Source organism: Diplotaxodon limnothrissa, linkage group LG6 (genome assembly GCF_057381915.1).
Source record: "Diplotaxodon limnothrissa isolate DT_005_m linkage group LG6, D_limnothrissa_male_GT1.1, whole genome shotgun sequence".
NCBI classification, from domain to species: Eukaryota; Metazoa; Chordata; class Actinopteri; order Cichliformes; family Cichlidae; genus Diplotaxodon; species Diplotaxodon limnothrissa.
The window spans coordinates 5,355,231-5,382,998 of record NC_140601.1 but is presented as its reverse complement, the minus strand read 5'-3'; the positions used below and the strand labels follow the sequence as shown (position 1 = coordinate 5,382,998).

General features: G+C 40.1%; 1 protein-coding gene across 3 annotated transcripts in view; it reads right to left on the bottom strand.

Moving 5' to 3' along the window:
• Positions 1–1,677: 1,677 nt before the first annotated feature.
• Positions 1,678–27,768, bottom strand: part of ttbk1a (tau tubulin kinase 1a) — a 56,257-nt gene continuing 30,166 nt past the window's right edge. For 2 of the 3 annotated variants that reach the window (XM_085355526.1, XM_085355528.1), the window contains 4 exons: positions 27,247–27,587; positions 24,466–24,647; positions 2,195–3,603; positions 1,678–2,089 (listed from right to left, as the gene is read on the bottom strand). In XM_085355526.1, the coding sequence (XP_085211652.1) occupies positions 1,678–2,089; positions 2,195–3,603; positions 24,466–24,647; positions 27,247–27,587 (2,344 nt within the window). Of the gene's footprint in view, positions 2,099–2,173; positions 3,604–24,465; positions 24,648–27,246; positions 27,588–27,768 lie in introns of all 3 variants that reach the window. The other variant, XM_085355527.1, reaches the window with a different exon arrangement.

Here is a 27,768-nt window from a genome sequence, read left to right as displayed (position 1 = left end):
GACTGGTTGTGGAGAGCTAAGGAAGACAGGAAAAAAGACATGCTGTGGAAGAGATAACAAAGGAGTTTCCCCTTGCTAACCACCTTGGGCAACATATGTGATGTAGAGGAAATGTGTGGAAAAGTATAGTTTTAGTATATCAGCAAGGAAAACTTTAACGATGATGGAGACTAACCATTTCCAGTCTAATAAAAGATGCATGTTGAGCAGGTGCAGGTTGAGCAGCACTTTTAGATTTGCATCTTATAGAATATCTGAATGTAATACACTTAACTGTTTTGCCAAAATAATATCAGTTGAATTAAATGGCTTGACCATGATAAGTTTTCATTCATATTTGAATTCTCCCTTCAGGTATTAACAGTTAACTATGTCACATGATGATCAAGCCATTTAATGCAGCTGATATTTTTCTTACTAATCTTTTAATACACTTTTTTTTCAGAGGTCCTCACAGGAAGCATCAATATGCTTTAGTATGATGCTACTCAATTAAACAGTATTTCAAATGAGCTCAACCTTAAACTCTGCAAAAATAACATTAATCCGCTTAACACAGATGGGGAACATTTTTCTGCAGATGAACTACTTTTACTTTTGATAATTTATGCAAAAATCATCTCTGTTTGCCTTTCTGTTAAAGTCATTGCACGCCACTGTGATGGATATATGTCAGTTCTGAATGTTAGTTACAGATACCAGGGAGAAAAGAATGACAAGACCCTCTGCCACATGATCAAAACTTTACTTCACGCCTCAGTCCCAGAGATTCCATATACACAGTCCAGACTTGTATTGCCAACAGAATTAAAGCAGGTATAACATCTTCTCATGCTTAACCCTGTTTTTCTCATGCATAAAAACCAGGCATAATGCCAACAAATTGGAACCAAAGATTAAAGACTTCATTTACATTTTGCTTGCCAAGATAAAAATAAAGATGTCTTTATGGGAAATGATTCGATTATGTACAATTCAAAGCATAAACAAACTAAAACACCAATATATAATAGAATGATTAAAGCATGGCCATTATCACACCATAAGGAGTAGGCAAGCATTTGAGCGATATATGTTCACGTTCAGCTCTTCACTTTATCCGCAGTCATAATGAATATAGATTAGGAGTCTCACATTATCACAGTAAGGGTATTCAAACAAGTCCAATTTAATCTTTTTTTTTCTTTAGCCAATAGGCAAGGGGTACAGATTTTTGTACATGTTGTGTTTCCTCTACAGATTCAATGTTTCTCTGATATACTTTACCATGCAATGTGAACCAAATAGGATATTGTCAGTTCAAGAGTAATATACCCATGGAAAGCCAGGAGTAGTGTATTAGGTGTATCAGGTGAAAGTGTCTGAAACTGGACTTGTTGGAATAAGGATTCTCAGCTTCAGACAGCAGTTTCATTAGGGACTAACCAGGGAGCAGCAGACGTATCCATAGCACCATGGCAGTAATGCTCCTGTATGACAATAAGATAAATGGAAGCCCAGGTAGTCAGTTCAATAAGCTGTCCTTGGAAAAAAAAAATGTATGTATGTATATAGTAAATGAACTGAAAGAAGTCAATGTGGCATCACAGTCTAATATGGAATAAGGTGAAAACCTTTGAGGCATAGCTGGTCCAAAGACTGATTATTCACAAATACTTGGAGATAAGCGTCTTTGTATTATCTAGCAAGGGCCACCTTCTCTCTAGAATTTGCTTTCCCCTTAGCTGTACTAGCTGTTTTTGGCCTGGTCCTAGCGGGCATGGTGGTAGAAGAGGACTGAGTGGTGGCTTCTTGCGAGGCGCTGCGTCGCATGATGGTTGTAGTCCTGGGTGGCAGCATGGGGACAGTTGGGGCTCGTACCGAGAGGGGCTGCCTAGATGAACATACTCTCTGAGGGGAGGGACTGTCAGTCCTACAGTGGGATGAGCTAAGGCTGCGTCTGGTTCCAAACAAGACTCGTAGGGGCATTCGAGGGCTGCCAGATGGAGCAGGGACAGTTGAGGGACGGGGACATGTTAAGGAGGACCCAGGAGAAATAGGCCTAAATTTTGGGGGGGTAACTAGAGTGCTTAGTCCAATTTTCTGATTCCTGTGAAGAGAACATAAAAATGTGAAAAATTATTTTACTTTAAAAATATGTATCAAACTGCTTAAATTGTTGTGGGTACACTATAAGAAAGAAACTAAATCATACCCATTATTTAAGCGAGGAGTAGGAGCAGCACTACCAAGCCCGCCTGAAGACCGCTTTATGGGGGTAACTGGCCTGGGGATCTTGCTCCTGCACTCTTTGAAGCCTTGCTCTTCAGTTGTTTTAAGACGAGAGCTCCACCTGGACTCATCTGATGTATGCGTGTCTTCCTCTGAGCCTGCAGTGGACAGGGTTTCTGACGGTCTTCGACGCTCATCGTCCCCCGAAGACAGCGATGATGATGTACCAGAAAGCATTCTCCTCCTCATCCAGCGAGTGTGTTGCTTCTGGACTAGCAGGTGGGCCAAATCCAGCTGCCTGGCGCGATGCTGAAGCCGGACCCGAGCCGAGAGAGATAAGGACTGCTCTGAGCCTGAATCCTCCTCCATAGAAATGAGCACTGGAATTCGGCTTCGGATTCTGGGCTTGATGGCAGAGAGTACTTTTGATTCTGCTGTCTGAAGTTTGGCAGGGTCTTCACTTGGTGGTGGTTGTTTTGTAAGTTCCTGTGACCGATCTTTATGTATGTCAGTTGGTGACATTGCTTCTGGAACAGGCTCCAAAGACTGGGCCAGCTCAGTAGATGGACCATTCTCAGTTTTGGGGTATTTGTCTATTTGAGTTTGGTCTTCCACTGAGTCCTTTGGATACTCTTCTATCATTGGTGCTCCCTCCACCTTCTTATGGGTGTCAGCATCTATATCGGATTTATTCATGATGGGAAAGACTTCCCGGTCACCCTCCTTGGAAGACATAACATTGAGGTGTGATGTCTCGGCAATATGAATGAAAGTACGCTCAACTTTGGTGAAGGGGGGTGAACCAGGAGCAATGGGTGTGGAAGGCCTCAGGTCTGATCTGAGAGCTGGGGACAAACGGCCAGTCTCTGAAGGTTCAGGCTGTATTGCATCCCCAACTAGAAGGCGGTCATTACGGGATGTTAGAGCACATGGTGTAGCCAACTCACCATCCAGAACGTGATCGCCGCCAGAAGGAGACTTGCGAGTGTCTCCTGGGGAGAATAGAACAAGGGTTTTGGATGCATCCTCTAGGTCTGGGTCTGCATCAGCAGCGGAGGCATGCTCCTTCTGGCCCCTCTGGTCCTCAGCCATCAGTGTTGAAGGCGCAGCATCCTGGCTACGTTCAGTACTCTTCTGACTCACCTCACTGTTGGACTCACTCTTTGTAACGTCGTCATCCTTTGGCCCTGGGGTTTCTGGAACTTCTTCGTCTGGTGTGGCAAAACTCCACCGCTGAGGCAAAGTACCAGTCAGCATGACAGTTAGAAAGTCAGCCCTCTTGGCCTGCAGCTGAGGAAGGATGTGAAAATGCTCTTTCTCGTCACTCTGGCCTTTTGTCCGATAGTCTGGAGAGGGAGGCGACAAACCACTCTGCTCTGAAGGCGATAACACCTAGAAGCAATGCAATAACATTTTGTATTACCGATGAGTCAACTCAAAGACTTCACCCAGCTCTGTACAGAAATATCATAAAAGGCCTTTACTAGTGAAACATTTTTAGCAGTTTTAACAATGCATGAGCACAATGTCGAGCACTCATTAGAAGCTTATTTAATATTAACATACGTAGCCTTTAAAACAATATCAGAGTGGAATGGGAGAACAGTCACAATAAGTGTCTCAGCCTATAAATGAGAAAAAAGAAAATCTGATGGCAAAAACTTCCGGTGTGATGACACTAAAAACTCGTTCATTGACGATTTTTCTAGAGTTAAATACACAAATGAGTGGGGAAGGAATTACAGGAGGACAGAGTCCGTCTCTAAAGTAGCGCGCATGAAGCCAGCCTCAAGCTGCGCAGACGAGGCTTTAACACGGGGACACCAGCAGCGGCGTTGGAGGAAGACGCTGCAGTATTTCGCCTGCTCAAGATACTACGATGGCAATGGGTGGCCCGCCCCCAGCAACAGAACCGACCCTCGACAGCGCAGAGAGTAAAAGAAAGGCAGAGGGAGTTTCAAAGACGTGAAGATAATTGATATAGATGATATAAGGCCATTCTTATATCACGTGTGACGTCACAGTCTCTTCAACTCATTAGAACAGAGGAGCGGCACCAGCAGCAGGAGTAAAGATGTTGGACAGTTAGGATGGAGGCAGTTTTACAGCTTGCCAAACAGGCAAAAATTAACCAGAAGCAATTCTAAAAAGATGAGTTTTCAGTTGTTTTTTTAAAAGCCACTACAGTCCACAGTTTTTAGGCTCAGAGGGAGACAGTTCCACAGTCTAGGGGCCACAGTGGCAAAAGCTCTGTCACCCTTAGTTCTCATCTTAGTGTGATGCATAGCAAGTAAGCCCTGATCAGATGATCTCGGTGACCTGCTAGGGACATAGGGCTATAGAAGATCAGGAATGTAAGCTGGTGCCAGTCCATGCAAAGCTCTAAAAGTCAAAACCAGGATCTTAAAATGGAAGCCAGTGTAAATGACATAGCAACAATGTCGCATGTGAATATTTAGAGGACTTGGTCAGAAGCCTAGCTGCAGCGTTTTGCACAACCTGCAGATGTTCCACATGTGCAGACACATAAACAGTGAGTTACAATAGTGTATATTGTAGATCAATACAATAGATGCATACAACTGGGTGGCTGTAGCTCAGGAGGTAGAGCAGGTCACCTACTGATCAGAAGGTCGGTGGTTCGATCCCTGGCTCCTCCAGTCTGCATGCCAAGTATCCTTGGGCAAGATACTAACCCCAACTTGCTCTCTGATGCATCGGAGTATGAATGTGTGAATGTTGTTAGAAAGCACTAAGTGTAGATAAAGTGCTTGTGAGAATTTGGGTGAATGAGGCATGTTGTATAGAGTGCTTTGAGTACTCTGTGAGAGTAGGAAAGCGCTATAATCAGTCCATTTACAAGCAATGTGTCATAAGCCAGTGGCTAGAATTAAAATAAATGGAAACTTGACAGACAGCTTTGAGCTCACCTGAGCAGGGGTTTCAACCTTAAATGGCACAGCTGGCTCTGACATTTCATTGGAGGGCCACTTTACTGTTCAAGTAGTACAAAAAACCGAATAAACAAACAAACTAGAAAACACCCAAAAATGTAGTGGGTTTTTTTTGGTTTGTTTTTTTCAATTTCAAATATTGTATAACAAAATAAAACTGCAAATGTGAACACAATTTTTTTCTCACTCTTAACTAACTGAAGCATTTCATTGAACTACCAAATAAACAAATTACTATTCTCTTTCTGGCCAGACACAAGTGCACGCATTAGTTTTTGACTGCTAGTGAAAACTGTTTTCTTTACAAATAACTCTCTCAAATAACACAGCCAATCCCTCAACATGTTTCTACTCTCTGCTCATGTTACCTTCATATTAAATAAGTTTTTGCTTTTAAAATAACTTATTTTAACATTGCACTCAACAACGGACAAATCCTCCCTAACAAAAAACATAACTTCAAGGGCCAAATTGTGTAGTCCAAGTATGGGTTGGTGTTTGAGGACCCTGCTCCAGAGCAACACGTCAGGGGTGCTGTTTAAGCCCCTCCCTATTGACATTATTTATTGAGCCTCTGGCTCAATATATAACAAAGCGATGAGTTGAAAGGGGTTAGCAGTGGAAGAACAAAGTGTAGGTCTCTTCGTAGATGATGTAATAATATACCTCTAAAACCCAGATCATACATTCTTAAAGCTCTGGACTATTCTAGAAGAGTTTGGAGGAAAATGTAATATTTCTAAGACTCAAATATTGTGCATAAACTACAAACCCATTGAATTTATCAGACATAAATACAAACTTAAATGGGATTCAGAAAATTAAAAATATTAGGAATCTAACTAAACACAATATATGAGACCATTTATAGTAGGATTACGAAAGGATTTAACAAAATGGACACCCTTAGTTATGGATCTCAATTCAAGAATAGAGGTAATACCCAGATTGTTGTATTTATTCCTTTCACTACCAATTCATATCCCTGATGCTCAATTTGCCAAATGGAACAAACAAATGAGTAGATTTATTTAGAAGGGGTAAAAACCGAGGGTAAAACTGAAAACTCTCCAACTAGAAAAGGGAAGAGGAGGACTGACTATTCCAAGAGAGTATTATCAGATAGCCCAGCTGACATGCACTGGAAACATATTGAGCTCAATGATGGAGTGAGTTGCCCTCAGACAAAATGTACACACATTTCAGGGACCAAAATCCCATTGTTGCAACAACATTAAAGGTCTGGTGGGATCTGGTAATCAAATACAAAATCGAAGGAGATTGTAAAATGCTGATTTGGCCCTCACATTCTCCAGAATTCAGAACTGGTCAACTGGATAACACATTCACGAAATGGAGAGACGGTGAAATCACAGCAGTATGTACGTTAACAGACGGGAAAGTGTTTAAGTCCTTCAAAAAGAAGAGTTTGAGCTGGATAATTCTGACTTATTTAGGTATCTTCATTTGAGACACTGAGAGCAGAAACTCTGTCTCTCAAGAGGGCATTGAGCTAATAGAAATGGTTACTGTGGAAGAAGAAGTTACCGTCAAAGGTTGTGTCAAAAATGTAAAAATGCTTCCAAAAATGTAACAGAAATTATTCATTGTGGATAACACAAAAATGGGAATCAGAACTGAAGATTAACCTTTCAGGGGATAAGCTGCCTGTTACAACACACTTCTACTTGCTGTGGACAATGGAGAGAATCTGGCTGGAAAAATTTGACAAGATTTTTTTTAATCACACCTCACGTCACAAGTAAACAGTTGTGAATCCCACAGCAATGGTGGAGACTGCAGTCATATCAGTGCGAATCACTAACATTTTTTGGAAATGTGAAAAGGTTCAACTTTTCTGGGAATTGTCAAAATACCTGAGGATATCTTAAGTTATAAAATACCTAATGATCTACAGATTTTGTACTTAGGCCTACTACCCGCAGAAGTAATTCACGGTGAGGACCTTTACCTGTTCAAACTGATGCCTGTACAAACATTATTACAAGAAACTGGCTTTAAAGTGATCCTTTGCGATTGAAACAATGGCGAGACGTCATGGAGCAAATTTCCACAATGAAAAAAACAACTTATTGCTTAAGTAGTGCTGTCAGCGTTAATCTCGTTAAAATCTCATTAAAGTGACATTAACACCATAACACAGCAAATCTCTGTTAGCGAGTTGACACGGATCGCCTCGTGCGTCAATGCGTTATCGTGGTTAGCTCGTTAACACTGTGCAGCCCCACGTTAACTCGCTAACGGAGATTTGCCGCGTTAATGTGGTAATGGCGTTAACGTCATTTTAACGAGATTAACACTGACAGGTGATGTCTTTTTCAGGGAAGGCTTTACATATTACAGCAACACAATGTTAAGGTAAACAGTGCATCTATTACAACAGCTTTGTAGTAGAAGAGGCCAGCTGTTTAACTGACCTGCATGCAGTCCACGCCTTTCACCACCTAAAAACATTGGGATCATCACAAAACAAAAAAAAATACAAGGGGAAGCTAAAAGCTTGTAATGGGCTCTCCCTAAGAAGCAAAGACAGCATAAACTGGTACATTTTTCCCAAAACCCATTTTAATGTCATTTTGGTTGAACACAAGCTTTTCAAGATTGTCTAGATTACATAAATTGATATAAAAGGCACAAAAATGCATTGCAGAGTTCATCCTTAGATAGCACACAGTTTGATATTCAGGTGATTTTTCAAGTGTTTCCCTCGTTCAATCTTTAACATACAGCTTGGACATACATACTGAACCCCAGTTATTATCATGCTTATTAGAGGTTAAATGAAAATTGATTTCTCTTAATTGCTTTCTACATTTCTATATATATCTGTACAGGGTTATTTTTTGGATTTACAAAAGTTTAAAATACATGCTTTACCTGTAAATTATACAAGCAATGCTGTACAATCATATAGTGATAGAAAAAAATGCTTACATATATTGTACATGTGAAAGACACTCACGGATCATCACACTGAACAAATATTGTGAGCATTCAGTCATCTTTTCCTTATCTACAATCTGCTGAGACTACAAAACTGATGAAGGAGCATTCAGGTACAATTTAATATTCTTTTTTTTGCTCTGTTGCTGCTATAGTCAAATTAAAGATGGGTGCCTTGAAGCATAGTTCAGAGCAAAAACTAGAAGCAAAGGGTTACGTTTAAGCCTAGGAAAAGTTTCTGTCTCCTACAACAACAAAAATGTCCTAATTCAAATGCTGACTTAAATTAATTAGTTAATTAATTTTAGTAGCAATAGTTTATAGTATTCTATTGCATACTTTTTTCCCTCTGATCACTAGGTGGGAAAAAGCATATTCCACCAACCAGTTGGTGAATGTTTGCTGGCTATTACCAGCTGAAATTGGTCACAAAGAGCACCAATTTCTGCACCAAAAAACTCAGATTGCTGCAGTTACCCATAGTTTGCATGGAATATGCAGATTTGTCTTCAAACTCTTGCTAGCTAGCTACCAAGCAGTAGAACAGTTGCAGTGAAATTGGAAAAAGTGCAAAGCAAACGAAAAACTTAAACTGTTCAACTTCAAAGGAAAAGTTGTGGTTAAAAGTCCCAACTTTTAATTCAAAGCCAAACAGTTACTGTTTCGTGTTTGGTTGGAATTTCACAGTTTCACTAGCACTGAGCAAGCAGTTAACAAAATCCTCCCTTCCTTGCCAACTACGGCCAACTGCAACAGTCTGCTAGTGTTCAAGGCAATTGCACGATTGATTATCTTCAACTGGCAACAGCAAGCAATCTCCTGCAGCTACACACCAGCGTCACTTAGAATATAGATTTTTTCTAAACTATTAAGGTAGTTAGGAGACACATGCACGAACTTGTCTTGCAGTATCCCCGTGCTTCTAGCTTTTGTACCAAGCTAGGCTAATTGTATCAACAAATCTATGAAAGTGGCATAGTGCTGAAATATACCAACTGGACACCAGTATATACCTCTCTCTATGTATATTCACATTTTTTTTGTTAGTCCTTAAAGAATATCAGGAAGACATTAAATATGCAAACGTATGTATGTATATCTGGAAGGACATATCTCTTTATTTATTTTATAATTTTTTGTGAATCATGCCATATTTTCTATGGTAGACCTTAACAGTTTTAATATGTTTTACTCAATCAACTAATTGCTTTACAACTGCTGTAATTTTATGTAATGAAACAGTTATTCTTCCAGTTAATTATAACTTTAAAAATGTGGAGTTTTCAAAATAAAAAACTATAAACCTCATAATATACATATATGGTTAATCGCAGGTTGTTCCTCCACTAACTGGAGAACACCTAAAATATATTTTCACATAATCACTCAAAAACACTCAAATCAAAAAGACTTGATCCGTGAGTATCTCGTGTAGATGTGAATTATTTACAGAACAATCCCAGACTTCTTTTAGTCAGAGCTGTATACATAATTACTGTACAGTGCTGTTTTTTACAGTTGGCAATGCATGTTGTTCAGATAGCAGATCTCATGCAATGAATGGACACAGTTGGCAAACAGTTTTGGTACAAGATGACACCTGTTGCAGATCACTCTTTTAGACTTGAGGTGTTTTTAGTAGAATAAGCACACTGACATATTTCTACTCCCTGTTTGTAACCAAATGTAGCATTACCTTAATGGTGATACAGGATTGTACTAGTGACAATCCTGTGTGGTAGTTGAATCATTTTGCTTGCATGCAAAATAAAGTTCAAAGTTAGCAGCTAGTCCCGTTCATACATTCTCAAAGTGTTTATGTTGTAATGCTATGGTAATATAAAATATACAGGGTGTCCTGAACTCAGTGTGAAGCAGCATGAAAACAAACTCAGTCTTACCATCAGGCTGGATCTGAATAACTGTCGGCACAGAGATAATGCCTCAAATAGAAGCTAAATAAAAGCGCAAGTGGTGCGTATTTAGTTAATGTAGCCCTTTGTAGCCCTGACATTGCCCGAGCATGTCTTTCATTGCACAACATGGCCATCTTATCTAATGTTCTGTATATTTAAGACTAAAGAGAAAATTGTTCTTTAACAGCAGCATACAACAGACTATATTATATGAGCCATGACATGAATAAAGTGGAGGGTTTCAGAAGGAAAGACATATATACTGTATGTCTTTCCTCCTGAAACCCTCCATGTTTTTTCACATTGGCTCATGTGGTTGGTCAGTTAGCTTCTTAGGGTACCCCAAATAGGGTTTAAAATTCTTAGGACCCTAAACCGTTTTAATTTAGAACTCAAAAACCTTCTTGGATGAAAGGTGAAATATCTTCATGAAACTTTAAGACTTCCACTTGCTTTCTTTCCAAGCTCTTTAGACTACCATGACCCAGATGACTGAAAACCTACACAGACACATTGAGAAGACCAATATTTCTTCCGGTAAAAGCCAGCAGATATCTGGATAACTGATATTTGTGATGGTTAAAAAGCAAATAAAAAGTTACATTATTGTCAGATAAAAGCTGATGATAGTAACCATCACAGACTTATTGCTTGCAGACCTGGCTGAAACTGAATGCTACTCAAACTATAAACAGAAAACAAATAAAAATATTTTTGAAATATTCTATTTCAAAGATCTTTTCCACTGCTCACGAATTCTTTTGTTTATAGAGATAAGAGTTTTTCCAACAAGTTCTCCAAAATGAAAAACCATTTACTTTGTTCGTATTCTCTCTTTTTATCTCTGGTTATCTTTCCAGCGTTGAACCATTTCAATTTCCCAACAAAAAGCACCTCTTCGTCAATCATACCTGGCACTGACACCCTGGCACTGACCTTATAATGTAACTGAAATGTTACGTTTCATCATGTTTGTTTAGAAGATAAAGTGGACCTTTGCATTTTTAAAAAGAAAAATCCCTTATTCTGCTCTACTGGATCTATTATGTGATATTAGGTGCAAAGACAGAGATCTCTGATTCCGTTCCTGGGATCTGAACCACTCACCCAGTTTAGGGGTAAATGCCCTAAGCACTCCACATTTCCTCTTGCTCCTCTCTTAGCCACTGATATTTCTCACTTTGACTTGGTAAAGTTACATTTATCACTATGACCTTCTTCCTCTGTGTGTCCACTACTATGTCCGGATGGTTAGCCATAAGCAGTTTGGCCGTCTGTATCTGGAAGTCCCACAGGATCTTAGACTGGTCATTATACCCCTAGTTACGATATTCCACGTATGCCCTGCCTGCTAGCATTTTCCACCCTGCTGCAATGTGCCTGATTGCCTCAGGGGCATCCCTACACAGCCTGCACCTGAGATCTTGCCTAGTGTTGTAGACCTCAGCCTCTATCGATCTTAGAACTTGTTCCTGCACTGCCATGATTAGTGCCTATGCTCAGTCCAGCTTTGTCCAGCCATTGGATTTCTCAGTTGTGACCATCTTCCTGATGTACTCCTTGGTCTCCTTTCTTCTGCTTATTGTACAGTCTTGGCGTGCTGGACTTCTGGTGAAACCCTCAATGTATGGTTATGGCTTATTATCCCAGCAGGGTATTTTACAACTGGCAGAGTGGTGGTATTGATTGCTTGGATCTTGTTCTTCTCATTCAGCTTCTCTTAATCTCTGCAGGTATTTGGTGCCTGCAGCTTTCCTGGGGCCTCTTCGTGGTTCCTATTTGCAGGTGGGATTGCAAGGTACTTGCACCTATCCTCAATGTCTGCAATGCTGCCTGCCGTGTGAATGTTAGACAGAAAGCACTTAGAAATAGCAAGGAAAAAATTGCTTGTGTGAATGGGTGAATGAGGCAAGTTGTGTAAAGCGCATTGAGTGCACAGATAGAGTAGAAAAGCGCTATATAAGAACCAGTCCATTCACCATATACTCTTTCTCTCTTTGCTACCATTCGACTATGACATTCTGATGGTGGCGTGGATCAGCGAATCAAGGTCTAATTCACTCCTGGCATGTGGCTTGATGCCATCCATGTACAGGATTTGGCTGACATTGCTTGATTCTTTAGTAGGTATGCGAAGCCAGTCTTGTTAATGGTCTGGCTGATTTCATACCTATGCAGAATAACAGTGGGACAGAGCACCTCCTTGGTAAATACCACACTTAATAGTGGCTTGTGTAATTGGATTGAAGTTGTCCTCTAGTGTTGTTTGCCACATCCCCATTGAATTCCTGATAAAGGCTCTTAGGGTCCTGTTGACCTTATACATTTCTCGGCTTCCAGGATCCATGTGTCAGGTATTGTCATAGGCGGTGCACAGGTTGGTCAGTCTGGTCTTAAGTGACTTGAGTGGCTGCTCTATCAAGCAGAAGCTGGTGTTCTGCACCAGTGGTGTTTCTTCCAATTTCTTTCTGGGCCTCGCTCATATACTGAGCCATGTGTCTGTCCATCTTAGCTGCTATGATACCCGACAAGAGTTTCCGTAAGGCAGGTTATTGGTCGGTAGTTGGACGTACTTGGGCATCAGGACTGTCTGGCTAGCCATTCTGGGTATGTCTCATCCATAAACAGCAACTTAATTTGTGTTGCCAGGCGCTCGTGGCATGCAATTAGCTTCTTCAGCCAGTAAGTGTCAGGGCCGAGTACTGTCCAGCTCTTTGTGCCTGAGACTCTTTCTTGGATATCTGCCACTGTGATAGTTACTGGAAATTGTTCAAGGTTGCTGTGGCCTGCTCTTAGAACCACTAACGACTAAGGATTGTTATTATTTGTTGCATTCGTCTCCCATCTGATCTTCCTGTTTTGCTGTGTCTCCAGACTTGGTGGGGCTGCTCCCATATTGTTCCCCTGTCGCTAAGAGTATACCTTGGATGGTTCAGTAGAGAACATCCAGTTTATTCTCAGGGTTCTATCTCTCTGGTATACCCCTTCAGGCAGTTTGCCAAGTAACCTGTTGGTGTGCAAGTGTTGGTGTGATATCTATCTATGTGTCTATTTACATTAGTACTTCCAACAGAAACCCAACATACAATACATAAAATGTCGTTTTGAATATATTTTAAACTAACAATAAATATAACAGGATTGACTGCATCCTCTGGAAGACCTGGATTTAACTCAAACTCAAACAAGTTTACAAATTTAAATGTAGAATTTAAAACATTTAAGAATTTGAATGAATCTGTTTGAATGAATTCAAAAGGATCATGATGTTAGGAAAAATAGATGTTAAAATATTTCAGTAATGGGCTCACTGACTGGCACTGTTGTGAATGCCCAAAACTCATTCAAAGCACACAAATGCAAATAGCAAAGGACACACGGCAAACGGGCTCCTGACCACAAAACCTTTGAGAACCTTTTCTCATTCCATGGAAATCTGCTACCTCCGTGAATGTGCTTAAATTATAATAAACAGAAAAAGAAAAATGCTAAAAGAAAATCACAGATATGTTGTGTAAAACAAGATTCTGTACAACTAACGTGCACGATTCTTTTGATGGAATAATACATCCAAGCACATTCTGTTTAGCTCAATTTGTCAGCATTTGTGTGCTTGAATGGATCCCGATCACCTAAAAATATGTATCAAAGGAGAGTCAAACAAGAGCTCCAGCAAACACTTCACAAACTGACATGTACTTTTAAATGTTCCAAATGTAAGTTCACTTCTTTTACAGTCTTCTGATACTAATGAGAATTCATTAGAAAAAAGTGCAAAAGTTAAATTTAAAAATGTCATAAAACAGGCTTTAACTTTGTTAGGTCCTATCTGGCAGCCTTCTTCAGCCCTATACATTTTCCAGTTAAGAGGTGGCCCTTAATCTCAAAGAAAACAGTTCAGAAAATTATTTCTTTCAAATAAACTTTTTAGCGTATTAAAACTATAAATAAGACTATAAACTATAAATAATAAATCCATTCAAGAAAAAACAACCTTTTTTTGGTCTTTTTCATGATTTTTGCTTGTTTTGAAAAGGAATCTTTTTATTTTCTTAGGTAGAATATTGTCTTTATTGTAAATTTGTTTACTATGTAGTGGTAGTTGTTAATTTGTAATATAAATTAATGTAAATAAAAAGTGATTTTATACATTTGTAAATTTGTTATTGGTGTTAATTCATTTATGACATGCCAGTGTGTGTTGGTTTCTTTTACTAATTAGTTTCAATTTATTTAGTAACTATTATTTTTTGTGAAATATTTGTCTTTTAGGGACACCGTACTTCTTGGTGTCAGGTGTAGGTGTAATTAGAGGTTAATGCTGAATTCCCTTTCACACCTCGAGAAAGACTTTTATCACATACCCCTCTCTCTTCACACACAGAGTTTAATGAAGCAGAAGCAGAGTGAGATGTTTATATCACTGGTTGAGTAATGGCGAAGATTTGTGAAGTCTTGGTGCAAAACCTTGGTGGGATAACCTGCACTTGTTGATAATCACACTTTCGTTTTAGCAGAAAAGAATTGAAATAAATAAATGCACAGATATTGTAAAGCTTAACAGTCTGTTTGCAGCCCCACTCTGTTTCACGCTCCTCTTCTTCATAGAAGCAAGAAGGATGTATTCAGTTTCACATTATTCACATGAGTCTGCCAGATCTGTGGCATGTGCAACATCAGGTTTGTAGAAGCTTGTTAGAGTTTATTGCATGGAAAATATTCCCCATCTTGAGCATTTTTCTTCTTTTCTTCTGTTCCTCTTCTTACAATTGATAGAGCTACGTGACTGTGAATGTGTGTGTGATACTAAGTGTTTACCAGCTTAGCAGTGCTGCTGTCTGCCAGTAATATGGCTTGTTTTGTTTCATGACCATGCCTGGCTCTTAGTGTGCTGTTTTTATCACGTCTGATTTATCTATGTGTACATTCATTAGAATATTTGTATATGCAGAGCTGGCCAGAAATATCTAATGAACCAAATACAAAGGCAAAGCTGTGTTTTATTTTGGTATTAATAAGTATACTCCTTGTTTTGACACAAGTCAAATGTCTTCCCAGCTCACCAGTGATGCTTCGTAATTTAAGGGCCTTTTGAAGCATTCTACACATTTTATTTAGGGCCAATGAAATTTAAAGATTTATGGATAAATACTAATAAAATAATTAGTATTTTAATAGTTGGTGCTCTTAATCAGAGCAAATGCACCAGAGATGATCTTGACTGTGGAACACAAATGGTGGAAGAAAAGGAAGTGAGAGGCCAAACTGCACCGGGCCCCAAGTTGGTGTGACCAACCCTGCATACAGTATGTGTGTATTGTGTATGTGCCTACTTAACACATGTGTTAATTTAATGTGTTTGAGTCCATCTCTCAGCTGTTGTTCTTGTTCATGAGCTTAGCTAACACGTGCTGCAGCTGTGCCCTCGACATATTCAGAACAGAGTGTCTGCTCCGTGGGCTGCCAGGGGTCGGCAGAGTGCCAGCATGCCGCCGGCGGGTTGAAGTTGCAGTGGCGTTGACGTGTGCTGGGCTGCTCTCAGCTGAGCGGCTCCTCTGGATAAAGTTCCCTCCTCCATGAGGATACTGCTCTGTCTCAAGGGTGGAGGAAGAAAAGACATAGGAGGCCAGCCTCCTCAGTTGGTTGGGCCGTGGTTGGTGCCTGTCCTCCTCCAACTGCAAACAGATCAACCAGAAAGAGGGAAGTGAGGTTAAAAAAGTTTAAATTAATTATTTATTTTAAAAAAACAACAAGCAAACAATAAATTTCAGATTTTCTTACAGCTACAACCCAACATTGGTTTGACTTCCTGCCCTTTTCTCCTACCCCTCCATGACGTTAGACAGGTTAGACAGGAGAAAGCTGATTGATGCTCACTTCTGTCAAAAGCCCTCAGCTTAAATGTTGTGAGAAAAGGTGCTTGGGGAGAGAAGCTGGTGGAGTGCTGGTGTAAACCTGGCACTCTAAAGTTACAGTTATCAGAAACTATTTAGAAGCTATTAGAAACTTAACTGGACATTTACACCAATTGACTAGCTTTTTGGATCAGACTAGCATCCTGGATTAGACTGGGAAAATGACGATGAAGACACTTTCCCCGACAAAGCACTTAAAAGGACACAAAGGCACCAGCACAAGCGCTGCACATACTGTATCTCACTAGTCTGGTCAGTTTGAGCTTTTGTTTTCTGAATGAAAAATTACCATTGGAGGTACAAAAAGAAACAGGGAACACAAAAAAGAGATGAGTCATCAAGCACACAAAACACAAACACACAATGGAGGGAAAAAGGGAGGAAATATGTTTGAACAGAAGAAAAAGGAAGAGGAAGAACAGAAATTCAGTGAGAGAACAGAGGTAAAGGACTATTCCTAAACTGTGCTTACCCCGAAACATCACTTTATTTCTTCTTGTGTTGTCCCAATGGCACCCTCGCTCTTTTCTTTGTCTCCTCAGATGAGTCAAACTTGACATACTGTGTACTTTTAAAGCGATAGGTTGGGGGCAAAGGCGTCAGTAGTTATGTGGGAGCGGGAAAAAGAATTGACGCAGAAAAGACAATGGCAGTCCTCGATGGTTGGCAGCAGACAAGCTTGCTCTGAGTCTAGAGATGACAATCGTCGCGAAAACAAAGGAAAGTCAAAGAAGAGCTCACTAAAAAGCGCTAAAATTAATTTGTGCATACGAATTTTCCACTGACACGGGCTTAAAAGGTATCCTGTTTCACTGCAGATAAAGTGAAATTTCAGTGATGATGTTGCACGTCCAGCCTGTAAACAGCAGCCACCAAGTATGGAGGACCAAACCTGACCTATTTGTAAATAAATAATGGACAACTCAAATGGTCACAAAATTGTAATTCAACTAAAAAAATCAAACGTAGATTTAAATTAATAGAAAATCACATCCATGAAGAAAATCCTGCTAAGGAAAATGAAAATGATGTGAAAATACAAAGTGAGCTTAATGTGAAATTCAGTGATTCCACATTAGTTTTCCACATAACCGGCTCTTCATACGCAGAATTCAGTTCAGTTTTATCTCTAAGGAGAACCAAGCAATTGTTGTGCTCACCTCCCCACCGCCCAACCCCATCCCCCCACCTCTTCCTCTAGTTCTATAGTGCCATTTCCATAGAAATTATTCTTGAGAAATTCCCAAGCACACAAAAACAAACACACACACACAACTAAGAATCCTGTGTCATGAAAAGTTCTTGGTTTTCAGAGAATGAACCCATTAGATGATACCATGACATTTCTTCTAGCCCCATTCTCAAGACAAATGTACTAAAACGTATTTAATCTATTTATTTATTAAAATGAAGTTTCATTTCTTTTTGGTCCCTAGTTTGGTCCTCCATAACAAAGTGCTGTTTGTTTTTATGTTTTTATTTGTTTACTTTGACTTGGTCAAAACTTAGCATATATAAACTTAGCATAAAAAATAAGGAAATTTTTGTTTGCTCAAGTATTGCTTTATTGTAACAGCGCTTCCTGGCAATGAATATTATTCTGTTAGATAGCATTGGTTAAGCAGCAGAGTTTAGTATTTGGGTTGCACCCATAGAAAACTAGCCAAATCCCCTCTGCCAATGCCAAACAGCTTATTCTGTTATTGAGTCCTGTTTGGTGCTGTTTTATTGTATTGGGTGATTAAGGCTACGTCCACACGTACACGGGTATTTTTGAAAACTGAGATTTTCCGTTTTCGTTTTAAAAAATAATCCCGTCCACACGTAAACGCAGAAATGAAGGAAAACGCTGCTAGGAACATGCCAAAGCAACAGGTGGCGATATATTCCTAACCGTGTAGAAATGTTGGCCAATCAGAAGTCTAGAAGCCTCGGTGGGAAATAGTAAACAAGGATGGGGCATAGAAGCAGAACCGAGTCATATGTGTGGAGGGACAGTAACTGTGTGTGTATATGTAAGCATTTAAACACTGCAGAGAGTAGAATTAACAGTAACAGTATTGTAGAAATTCATTTCACCGAAACAATAACGTGGCGCACAGGTTGACGTAAAAAAAGGCGCACACCTTTGACGCTGCGTTTTCTCAGTTTTTCTCGTCCACACGTAAATGCAAAAACGGAGTTTTCAAAAATATCCACCCTGGCCGGAGTTTTTAAAAATCTCCGTTTTCAGTGACCACGCCGTTTACGTGTGGACGAATTCATTTAACAAACAGGGGCCTCAGCAGCATGTGGAAGAACCATACATAGCCACAACAGCATGGCACCACCTCTTCCTCATGCCGGTCACCAGCTTGGTTGTGGGATGGTATCCAATTCTTCAACCATCATTTGTTGCAAGTAAGCCAGTGTGGTTGTGTTGGTCATTCTGGCACAAACAGCACACCTAAGCATCAAGGTCAGCACTGCAGGTAGGCCATTCAATCCTCTCCACTCCCAAATTCAAGAAGAAGTCTCTGATAAACCCTGCACTGTAGGGACGAGGTGGACTGTGGAGACATGGGTTTGCTACTGGAATCTCATCTCAATAACACCCACCCACACCATCACATTGCCTCAAGCAAAAACTGTTACCCTATGGGTACAGTCATGGCAGGCCTCCTGGTTGACCTATGGGACTGAAGATTGGCTGTGTGCAGTTTGTTCCGGTATAGAACATATAGAAGACAGCCTACAGTTTGTAAGTGCTGACGGGGTAAGAAAACCGTATTCTTGTGGTATCATCTTCTTGGGACACATATTTTGCAGCCTGTCTCTGACGTCCCTTGATATATGAAACTTGCTCTTTCACTTGGAGATGCCAATAAGCCTCACTCCAAAAAGTGGTTGGTTTTGTGGAACACCAGCTTGAAGTTGCCTTATGACATGTGACCTGATCCAAGTAAATCAAACATGGCATGGTAGAGACAGCTGACAGCTTCACAGAGACAGCTGGTAGAAACCAATGACCGCTGCGGACCACTAGGTCCATGCTCACAGACACTGCTAATCAGGCACCAGATTCTTAGTTACTGGGGTACCAGAACCTCAAAACAAGAGTCAATAGCAGAATAAGCTCTTTGGAAGAGACAATTTAGCAAGTTTTTCATGGGTGTAGCCAACATACTTAGCTCTGCTAAACCCGAATTTCATTTTCCTCACGCACTTGGCACCATTTAAAGGGGAAATAAACAGGTAGAGGATTGATTACCAAGAAGCAGTATGATAAAGAAATACTAGAACAAACTCACATTTCCTTACTTTTTGTGCCAAGTTTATAATCATAATGTCGTTGGGATCTTAGGTTTCCATACACTCGTCATGTGCACGAATGTCATGGCAATTTTCTGCTTTTAAAAACATGAAATTCTTAGTAAGAAAAATGAAGAAAATTTAGACTTTTCATTCAAATTTCAAATTTCATGCTGGGTTAAGCAAATAGGACAAGCTGTACCACTAAAATAAAAAATATCAGTACCATTTGTATAAGAAGGTATTTTGATATTAAAAGGGTATTTGAGAAGGTATTGTATAGGCTAATCTAATTATAATTGAGAAAATAGTCTTATAATCAAATCAATCTGAGGCTAAACAGTAACACATGACAGCCAGTCCTGTTTGGGTATCACCAGGAAATGTCGCACAAAAAGATATCAAAGAGATTCAATCGTGTGTCATAGTCAGGGGTTAAAGTGGGTTGTGTTTTCTGTTTTATAAGTTGTTTTTTTTTTGGGGGGGGCACTCAAACGACTACAGGTGTCCATAAGTTGTGGTTGCTGTACTTTAGCATCTAGCTAGCACTACAAAAGAACATAAAGGGGAACAACATTTTTTAAGTGGCAGGTAATTTCAAATATGGCGCGTCTATCAGCTCAACAAAGATTAGCAAACACACAAATTGTTTGTGTGCAGTTTGATGCACAACATGTTGCTAGCTAAAGGTCCAGCTGGAGGCCGCATTTGTAGGCCGATTATATCACAGCCAGGCGACGAAGGCTGATCCCAATTCGAAGGCTGCTCCAAATGCAGCCGACAAATGCGTCCTTCATTTCCCCAGATATGAAGGATGGGTCGGGTGTATCCTTCATGTCCCAAACTATCCCAGAATTTATAGCGCTACTAAGTTTTAATATTACTCTTTCTAGGTCCCAAAATCAACTTTTAAGATATTTTCAGGCAAGAATGTAGCTGTGTAAACTTCAAATATCTGCTCGATTTATCAAGACATCACATATTTGCAAAAGTGCTCTGACGTTTTCGGAGATGCCTGTTACCCACCAGCTCGATAACTGACTGGGAGGTCAAGACTCACTAGAGCCAGCAAGAACACTGGACTCCTGGCACATTGTTTTCAGACCCCTGCGGTCTTTCGCTACTCAGGTTAAACATGATATATAAGTCACTTAGACAACTTAAAAATGTTATTGTAAGGCTTTTTTATTTGTTTCTGAGTAAATTGGTTTGACTGAGATTTAAGTTTTCACACAGCTGAATAAACGTCAAACAGAAAACTGCTTAAACAGAAGTGTGAGATGGCTGAGAATTTACTCCAACGTCCTGTTATACTTTAGATAACAAGGAGAAGATGGCTGAGTTTATTAAACTTCACCGAGACAGCTGGTGATGCAAATCTGAAGGCTAAACCATCCCATTTCACAGCCTCGCACTTCCAGCCTTATTGGTCTTCGAAGGACCCGGGCCTGCGTAGACGGCAAGGGCCAGGTCCTTCAAAGGATGCGGCTTAGGAATTGGGAAACAGCTATTGGGTCTGTACATACCCAATAGCTGTTTATGTTTTTTCATGTTTTTTCATATTGGACAACAATCTGCAAATTTAATTAAAATTTAATAAATTATCATCTTGTCTTTATTTTTAGTTAGCACAAACCTTAAACACTTCAAGCTGTAAGATAATGATAGTTATATAAGAGCAGATGCTGCTGGTGCAATAACCTGTACGTTTTACGTCCAATGGATGCATGATCTGATTAGTCGACTAATCGCAAAAATAATCGGTGACTAGTCGACTATCAAAATAATCGTTTGTGGCAGCCCTAACTATTATTGCAGAGAATGTAAGTTAGCCAGGACCACTCGTGAAACATCTTCTTACATCTGGTTGAATTCAAGTGTATAAATCTGCAAAGAGCAGTTCAGCAGATCACAGTCTCTTCATTAAGAAAATCTATTGGAGCTCTCAACAGAAATTATTGTGAGCTGTGCTTCTTTTCCCCACACTGAACCATCAAAACTGATTTTAGGGTTCCCCCACCCACTGAATCCCACTGTAACCCCTGACTGTACTCATTTCCTGAGTACAAAGAAAGAAAATAGAGCTTGTCTTTTTCTCTGCTCATGTTCTACATAAATAATTCAACCTGACTAAATTATTTGAATTCAAATTCAGACTGAAATAAAGTCTTTATTCCCTGATATAATTTTATTATTACATTAATACATTAATATAGCACAAGGTTCAGTTAGCTTTGCACAGTTGTCCTTCAAAGAGCTACTTTTTACTTCCTTACTTGGAGTACATTTCAGAGCCTGCACTTTTTCACTTTTACTTGAGTAAAGAATTTGAATCACTACTTCAAGAATCTGTACTTCTACTTAAGTACAGAATGTCTGTACTTTTGCCACCTCTGCAGGACACTCACACGACAAAGAAAGGCCTACATTGCCCATCAACAAAACAGTGAAGCAACGGGTTGCAATCAGCTATCAGCACACGCGGCTACAATTAGTGGCTTCTTAGCTAACTATTTTGGACTCAATCTATGAGACATTACAGTGAGCAGAGTGCAACATAAAAATGATCAGACTTTTGAAAAACTTCTCTAACATGACAAAATATATTTTGATTGTGCTTTACATTTGGAAAAGCCTTTTTTTGTTTCACAATTTTTTCTTTTTTTCCCTACACCAAACACGCAAAAATGAAATAATAATATTCAACATACTCAACCATTGCAACAACATTCATCTACATTACAGCTTTCATTCACAAATCTATTGCATTTCACCATGAAGAAAGCACAAGAAAGATGTGTTTTCTTTTTATCACCCTATAACCAGACAAGAACACCATTATTGGTTGCTTCTGCAAAACACACTTTTCAAACGTTATGTCACAAAGCCAGAATTCAGAGATTAGGAAAAGAGCTTGATCATGAAAAATAAACAATCAATTGAAATAATGATAGGGTTACGCAACTAAACATAAAGATTAGGCTATCATAACAGTAAATGCCACCCACACAACACTACAACAACCTTCACACCTTTACTTCCTCCAGTGGGGAATTTTGTCACTGGATGTACAGCTTCAGCTGAAAATGTATTCAATGAGATCAATCTCTGGAAAATCGGCCATTTTTATTCTGGAGTAAATTTCCATCTGTCTACATTCCCCAATCACAATATCACCAGACGTGAGTGTGTGTTTGTGTGAAAAGACATCAATCTGTCTCAAGGACTAGAAAGAGACAAGTCTCACAGCTACACAGTTAAATCTGTGTTTCACGAGTCATAGGCAGTTGTAAAAAACAAACCATCAGTAATATTCTGGGTCAGAATGAAGCTGATTGTGGCAACAGTAATTAGATATCTGAAACAAACTGCAGTTTGTTTAACCATAGTTACTTTACCGTAGTTTACCAATGAACAACAATGCAAAAATGCAAAGAATGACAGACTCCCAATGGAAGTCAGTCTCATAGATTGCGCACAAAATATGGACAAATCTACTGTGACTTTACACAACTCTGCATTTTGAATTTTTGATGTTAGAATTTCAGCTGCTGTCACAAGTGGCCATGTTTGGATAAGATGGTAAATTTTTCAGTTAGCAGCTAATGCTAACAAGGTTGATTTGCCTAGTACAGGTGCACCTCACAGGCAGATACTAATTAGTAAAAGACTAAATAAATACTAGAACTTCACTCAACAAACCTGAGAAAACAACACTCAAAGAAAGGTGGTGGTTTTGAGACTATAATATGATTATTAAACAGAATTTAGCCTACAGAAAAAAAGAGAGAGTATTTCAAATCTTGGCATTCGGTGGGAAGAAATGAACTAAGGCACTTGGTATAGACATCCCCTGTCTGTAAAGCATTTTAAAACGTAGCTGTCTTAATTTGACTCACTCTGTAGCTAAATCCTATCAAAATTACTATTGTTTTGATTTCCCAGGTCTGGTGATTTTTTTGATTTTTTCTGTACCAAGCAATGTATTTTCAGCATTGCTTACAAGTATTTAATTTTAAAAATTGGCTAATTAAAATTTGCTAAAAAAAACAATTAGCTATCTAGCCTAAAGACAAGCTGTGAGCAAGCTATCGGAGTTCAGCTTTACTTTAAGGTCAGCATTTAACCTGCCAGAGGATCTTTTGGATGCTGGTAATTGAACAGAACAACTACTGTACATGTGACTGGTGCTCAAGACAGAGCTGCCTCGAATCTGAAAACAAACTCAGGTGTCTGGTGTCTGTTCCCCTCTTATCACCGTGGTCTTTTTAGGACAAGTCCAGCATGACCCGAAATATTTTGCTCATTATCCAAAAAGTACGTGGACTGTCTGATTCTCTGCAATCTATAGACAGATTCCTGCATTATTGTTCTATTGCACTTGAAGTCTGTAGCAGTCCCATGATTACGATATGAAGGATATAGAGAAGAAGAAGGAAAGCACATATTCCTCGTCTTGATTACTTGTTGTTTGATTAGGCATTTCTTAATTTAACTAGTCTGTTTGTGTGTTAACTTTAGATCATATTTTAGTAAGGCGAACACTGATTGAATTAACTAATTGTGATAAAAAAAAATATATACTCATCAGTATAAGAATAAAGGTTTTGAGATAAGTTTGAAGAAGGTGGATGGATTGATGGATGGATGGACAGATGGACATAGAGATGGATGGGACAGCTGGATGTTCCAAAAATGGTCTGCCTCAACATGCTCTTTCATGTCTACAAACAGAAAATATTAGTGTCCAATTTCTAAATTCAAGTTTCTTGCTTAATTTATCCAGCAGTTTGTGTTTCTCAGCACCACCACAGTCTGACTTAGTGGCCATTGAATGCCTAAGGGCACCTTTACACTTGTAACAAGTGTTTCCATTCCAACACGTGTTTTTTTCCTGCACAACCAACTTATAAATTGGCACCACTTTAAAGACTCTTAAAGTAAATTGTAAATCATCATCACTGATAAAGAGGGAAGAATATAAATTTGCAAAACCTCTGATCATGCTGGATTTGTCTTTTAAGTTGTATGTTGGCAGGCAGATAAATGAGCCGGAGCGTGCACTATGCCTCGATATGTCAGTGTCTGAGCAGTCAGAATCACATACTGACATCAAAGAATAAACCTCTTTTGCAGTCGTCAAGCCCGCTCATTTGTCCGCAAACATGCCATCAAAGAACTAAACTTGTGTTATTGGCTGGCTGGGTCTCTTACCGGTCTCTGAGGTCCAGTGGGCTCAGACTCTCTCCGGCGAGGACGTCCTGATGGCAGAGAATGACAGGGCGACTGTGCTGGGCTACCACCACTTTTCCTTGATGCCTCCTCCTCTGTTAGCGTTAGCATCCCCCGGCTGCTCTCCCGCGTGTGAGTCTTTGGACGAACTACTGGCTCCGCTCCTGCAAAGGAAACCAAAGACAATTCTGCAGTCAAAACCTCCTTGTGTTTACTTTATGGTAAATGGTAAATGGTCTGTATTTGTGTAGCGCTTTAGTTGGTCCTAAGGACCCCAAAGCACTTTACACTACATTCAGTCATTCACCCATTCACACACACACAGGCAATGGCAAGCTACAGTGTAGCCACAGCCACCCTGGGGCACACTGACAGAGGCGAGGCTGCCGGACAGTGGCGCCACCGGGCCCTCTGACCACCACCAGTAGGCAAACATGGGGTGAAGTGTCTTGCCCAAGGACACAACGACCGAGACTGTCGGAGCCGGGGCTCGAACCAGCAACCTTCCGATTACAAGACGAACGCCCAACTCCCTGTTAGTCACTAACAGGCTGCCACAGTCACTTGCAGTTTGCAAGATGCCAACTTGTCTGCAAACATTCACTGAACCATTGAGCGGTAGTGAAAAAGTGTGATGCAAACCAGAAACAGAGAACATTCAATTTCAAAGTAAAAGTTGTGCCTTAAGTTTAAAACGTTTGCTTTGAAGGCAAATGGTCTCAGTTTCTAGTTTGCTTTTATATAATTATGCTTTAATGTATTTTTAAAAAATGAGTTAAAACATCTAGGTATTTAATTTAACTTGAGATTATTGTGCAACCACTGCAAAACTGTCCAGTGTCTTTAAAAAAAGATAACATTAGCGAGCAGTTGAGCAATTTAAGGGTAGCCAGTTAGTCGTAACTTTGTTACAGCGAATGATTCTTCGAGTTATTAATAATAATAATGGATTGCATTTATATAGCGCTTTTTTGGGACCCCTCAAAGCGCTTGGCCCTGGAAGAAGAGGAGCAGGCCAACGAGGAAGAGGAGTTCAAATGAGAGGAGGAAGACGAGCAGGCCAACGAGGAAGAGGAGTTCAAATGAGAGGAGGAAGACGAGCAGGCTAACGAGGAAGAGGAGTTCAAATGAGAGGAGGAAGACGAGCAGGCCAACGAGGAAGAGGAGTTCAAATGAGAGGAGGAAGACGAGCAGGCCAACGAGGAAGAGGAGTTCAAATGAGAGGAGGAAGAGGAGCAGGCTAACGAGGAAGAGGAGTTCAAATGAGAGGAGGAAGAGGAGCAGGCCAACGAGGAAGAGGAGTTCAAATGAGAGGAGGAAGACGAGCAGGCCAACGAGGAAGAGGAGTTCAAATGAGAGGAGGAAGACGAGCAGGCCAACGAGGAAGAGGAGGAGGCCAACATGGGAGAGGAGAAGGTCCAGGAGGGAGAGCAAGACAACCTCGCACCATCATTACGGACTAGATGCGAGCAACAGTCATTGACCATGGCATGACAATGTCTGAAGCAGAACTAAGAGTCCGTCCAAACCTGAGTAGGTTCACCGTGGCCACCATTATCAGGGCATTCAGACAACACAACAGGTATTGTACTCGATTGCTTTCTTTGTCACAATACAGTTTTACAAACCTGTGAAAGTAGTCTAGTGGTTTCAAATCAGTTGTGACTGTATTGTAACACATGTCAATTGACAACACATGTTTCTTTCTTTAGAGTTGAAAGAATGCCACATAGAGGTGGGAGGGTTGCCATATTTGCAGCGGAACAAGAAACCCTCATTGTGGATATGGTTCGTGGGAACAACCTCATCAGACTCCGGGAGATCAGAGACAAAGTCATTGCCGATAATGTCAACTTTGAGAGCATTGACGAGACAATGTTCGGAGGGGCTTGCTGTCCTTGGGTCTTACAACACCCAACGTCTCCTCACCTTCCTAGAGGAGCTAAAAGACATCCTCCTGGACCGCCAACAACACCATCCTGGGCCCGCACATCACATTTATGTGATCATTTGGGACAATGTCCGCTTCCACAGAACAAACCAAATCAGAGAGTGATTCACCACCAACAGTGACCACTTTTTAAATGTCTACAATGTTTAAAATGTTAACATTTTTGAAAGCTTCAAGCTGCTCTTTTGGTGTGAATGTTTGAGTTTTGCAGTGGGAAGGTGTGGTTGTGTTTATGTAGCTTTAGAAAAGGGTGTTGTGTTTAGACATTGGGGAACATGGTGGAAACGTTTGTGAAATGTGTTTTAGCATTTGAGAGAAACTGTAATACAATATTTCCCCAAAAGGAATGGCTCTGACTTTCAGGGTGGTATTATGTCACAGACAACAACCCAATTAGATGTTTCATAATTTCCATCAAAACACTTGTTTTATTTGTTGAATTCCCTCATTCTGCCTCTATTTGATAGATTTAGCACTTTAATTAGTCTGGTTTTCATTTTTGTTTTCCTAATAATTCACTAGGTTATTTTTTTTTATTAATGACTGTTGATAAAATGGAGACTTGCTTCCAATCCACTTAGAATTCACCACTTTTAAAGAGACCTATTTTGTCAATAGAACAGGGCTCCTATCCTATCAGCTCCTAGGTAACAACCAAACTTATGGAAGATGGCACCAAAGCTAAGGTTTCAGATTAACACTAGCACTGAAACATTTCAAATAGTGCCCTGCTCTGATGAACCAACCATTTTTATTATATTTATCCTGTTCATTTCAGTTTTATGACTAAAAAGCTTCTTTTTATCTCCTACCTCCAGCCCTGAGTCGCCTCCTCTCCTCCTGTTCCTCCAGAGGGCGTAGCTCCTCAGGCTCCTCGTCAGTAGTTCCTGACGTGGTTGGAAGAAAGTCTCGCAGCTCTGCCTCTTTGTCAATGATCACCCACTCTTTGCTATCAAAGTCTTCCTCCTCTGCCAGCGGTACAGAACGAATAAAGGCGTTGCTGTGGGCCTCCTGGTCGACGGATGCCACGGACACTTCCTGACGGCCACTGACCTGACGATCTCCACGGCAGCCGGGGTCAACAGACAGCATCTGAGCCGGCTGGGAGGAGTAGACGTGACGAGATGGAGAACCGAGGATGTCCATCCTAGACCTGGTGGACACACAAACAAATGTGTACAAAATAGAAGGATATGGGACTATGACTCTTCTACAGCTTAACAACCTGGTAAAAATACTTTTTCAACTTTTTGTTTCATTATTCAGTTCAATTTAAAGCTCAGGTTTAAACTTCTTAAGGGTAAAACGAAGTCAATTTTAAATATAGCCCAGAC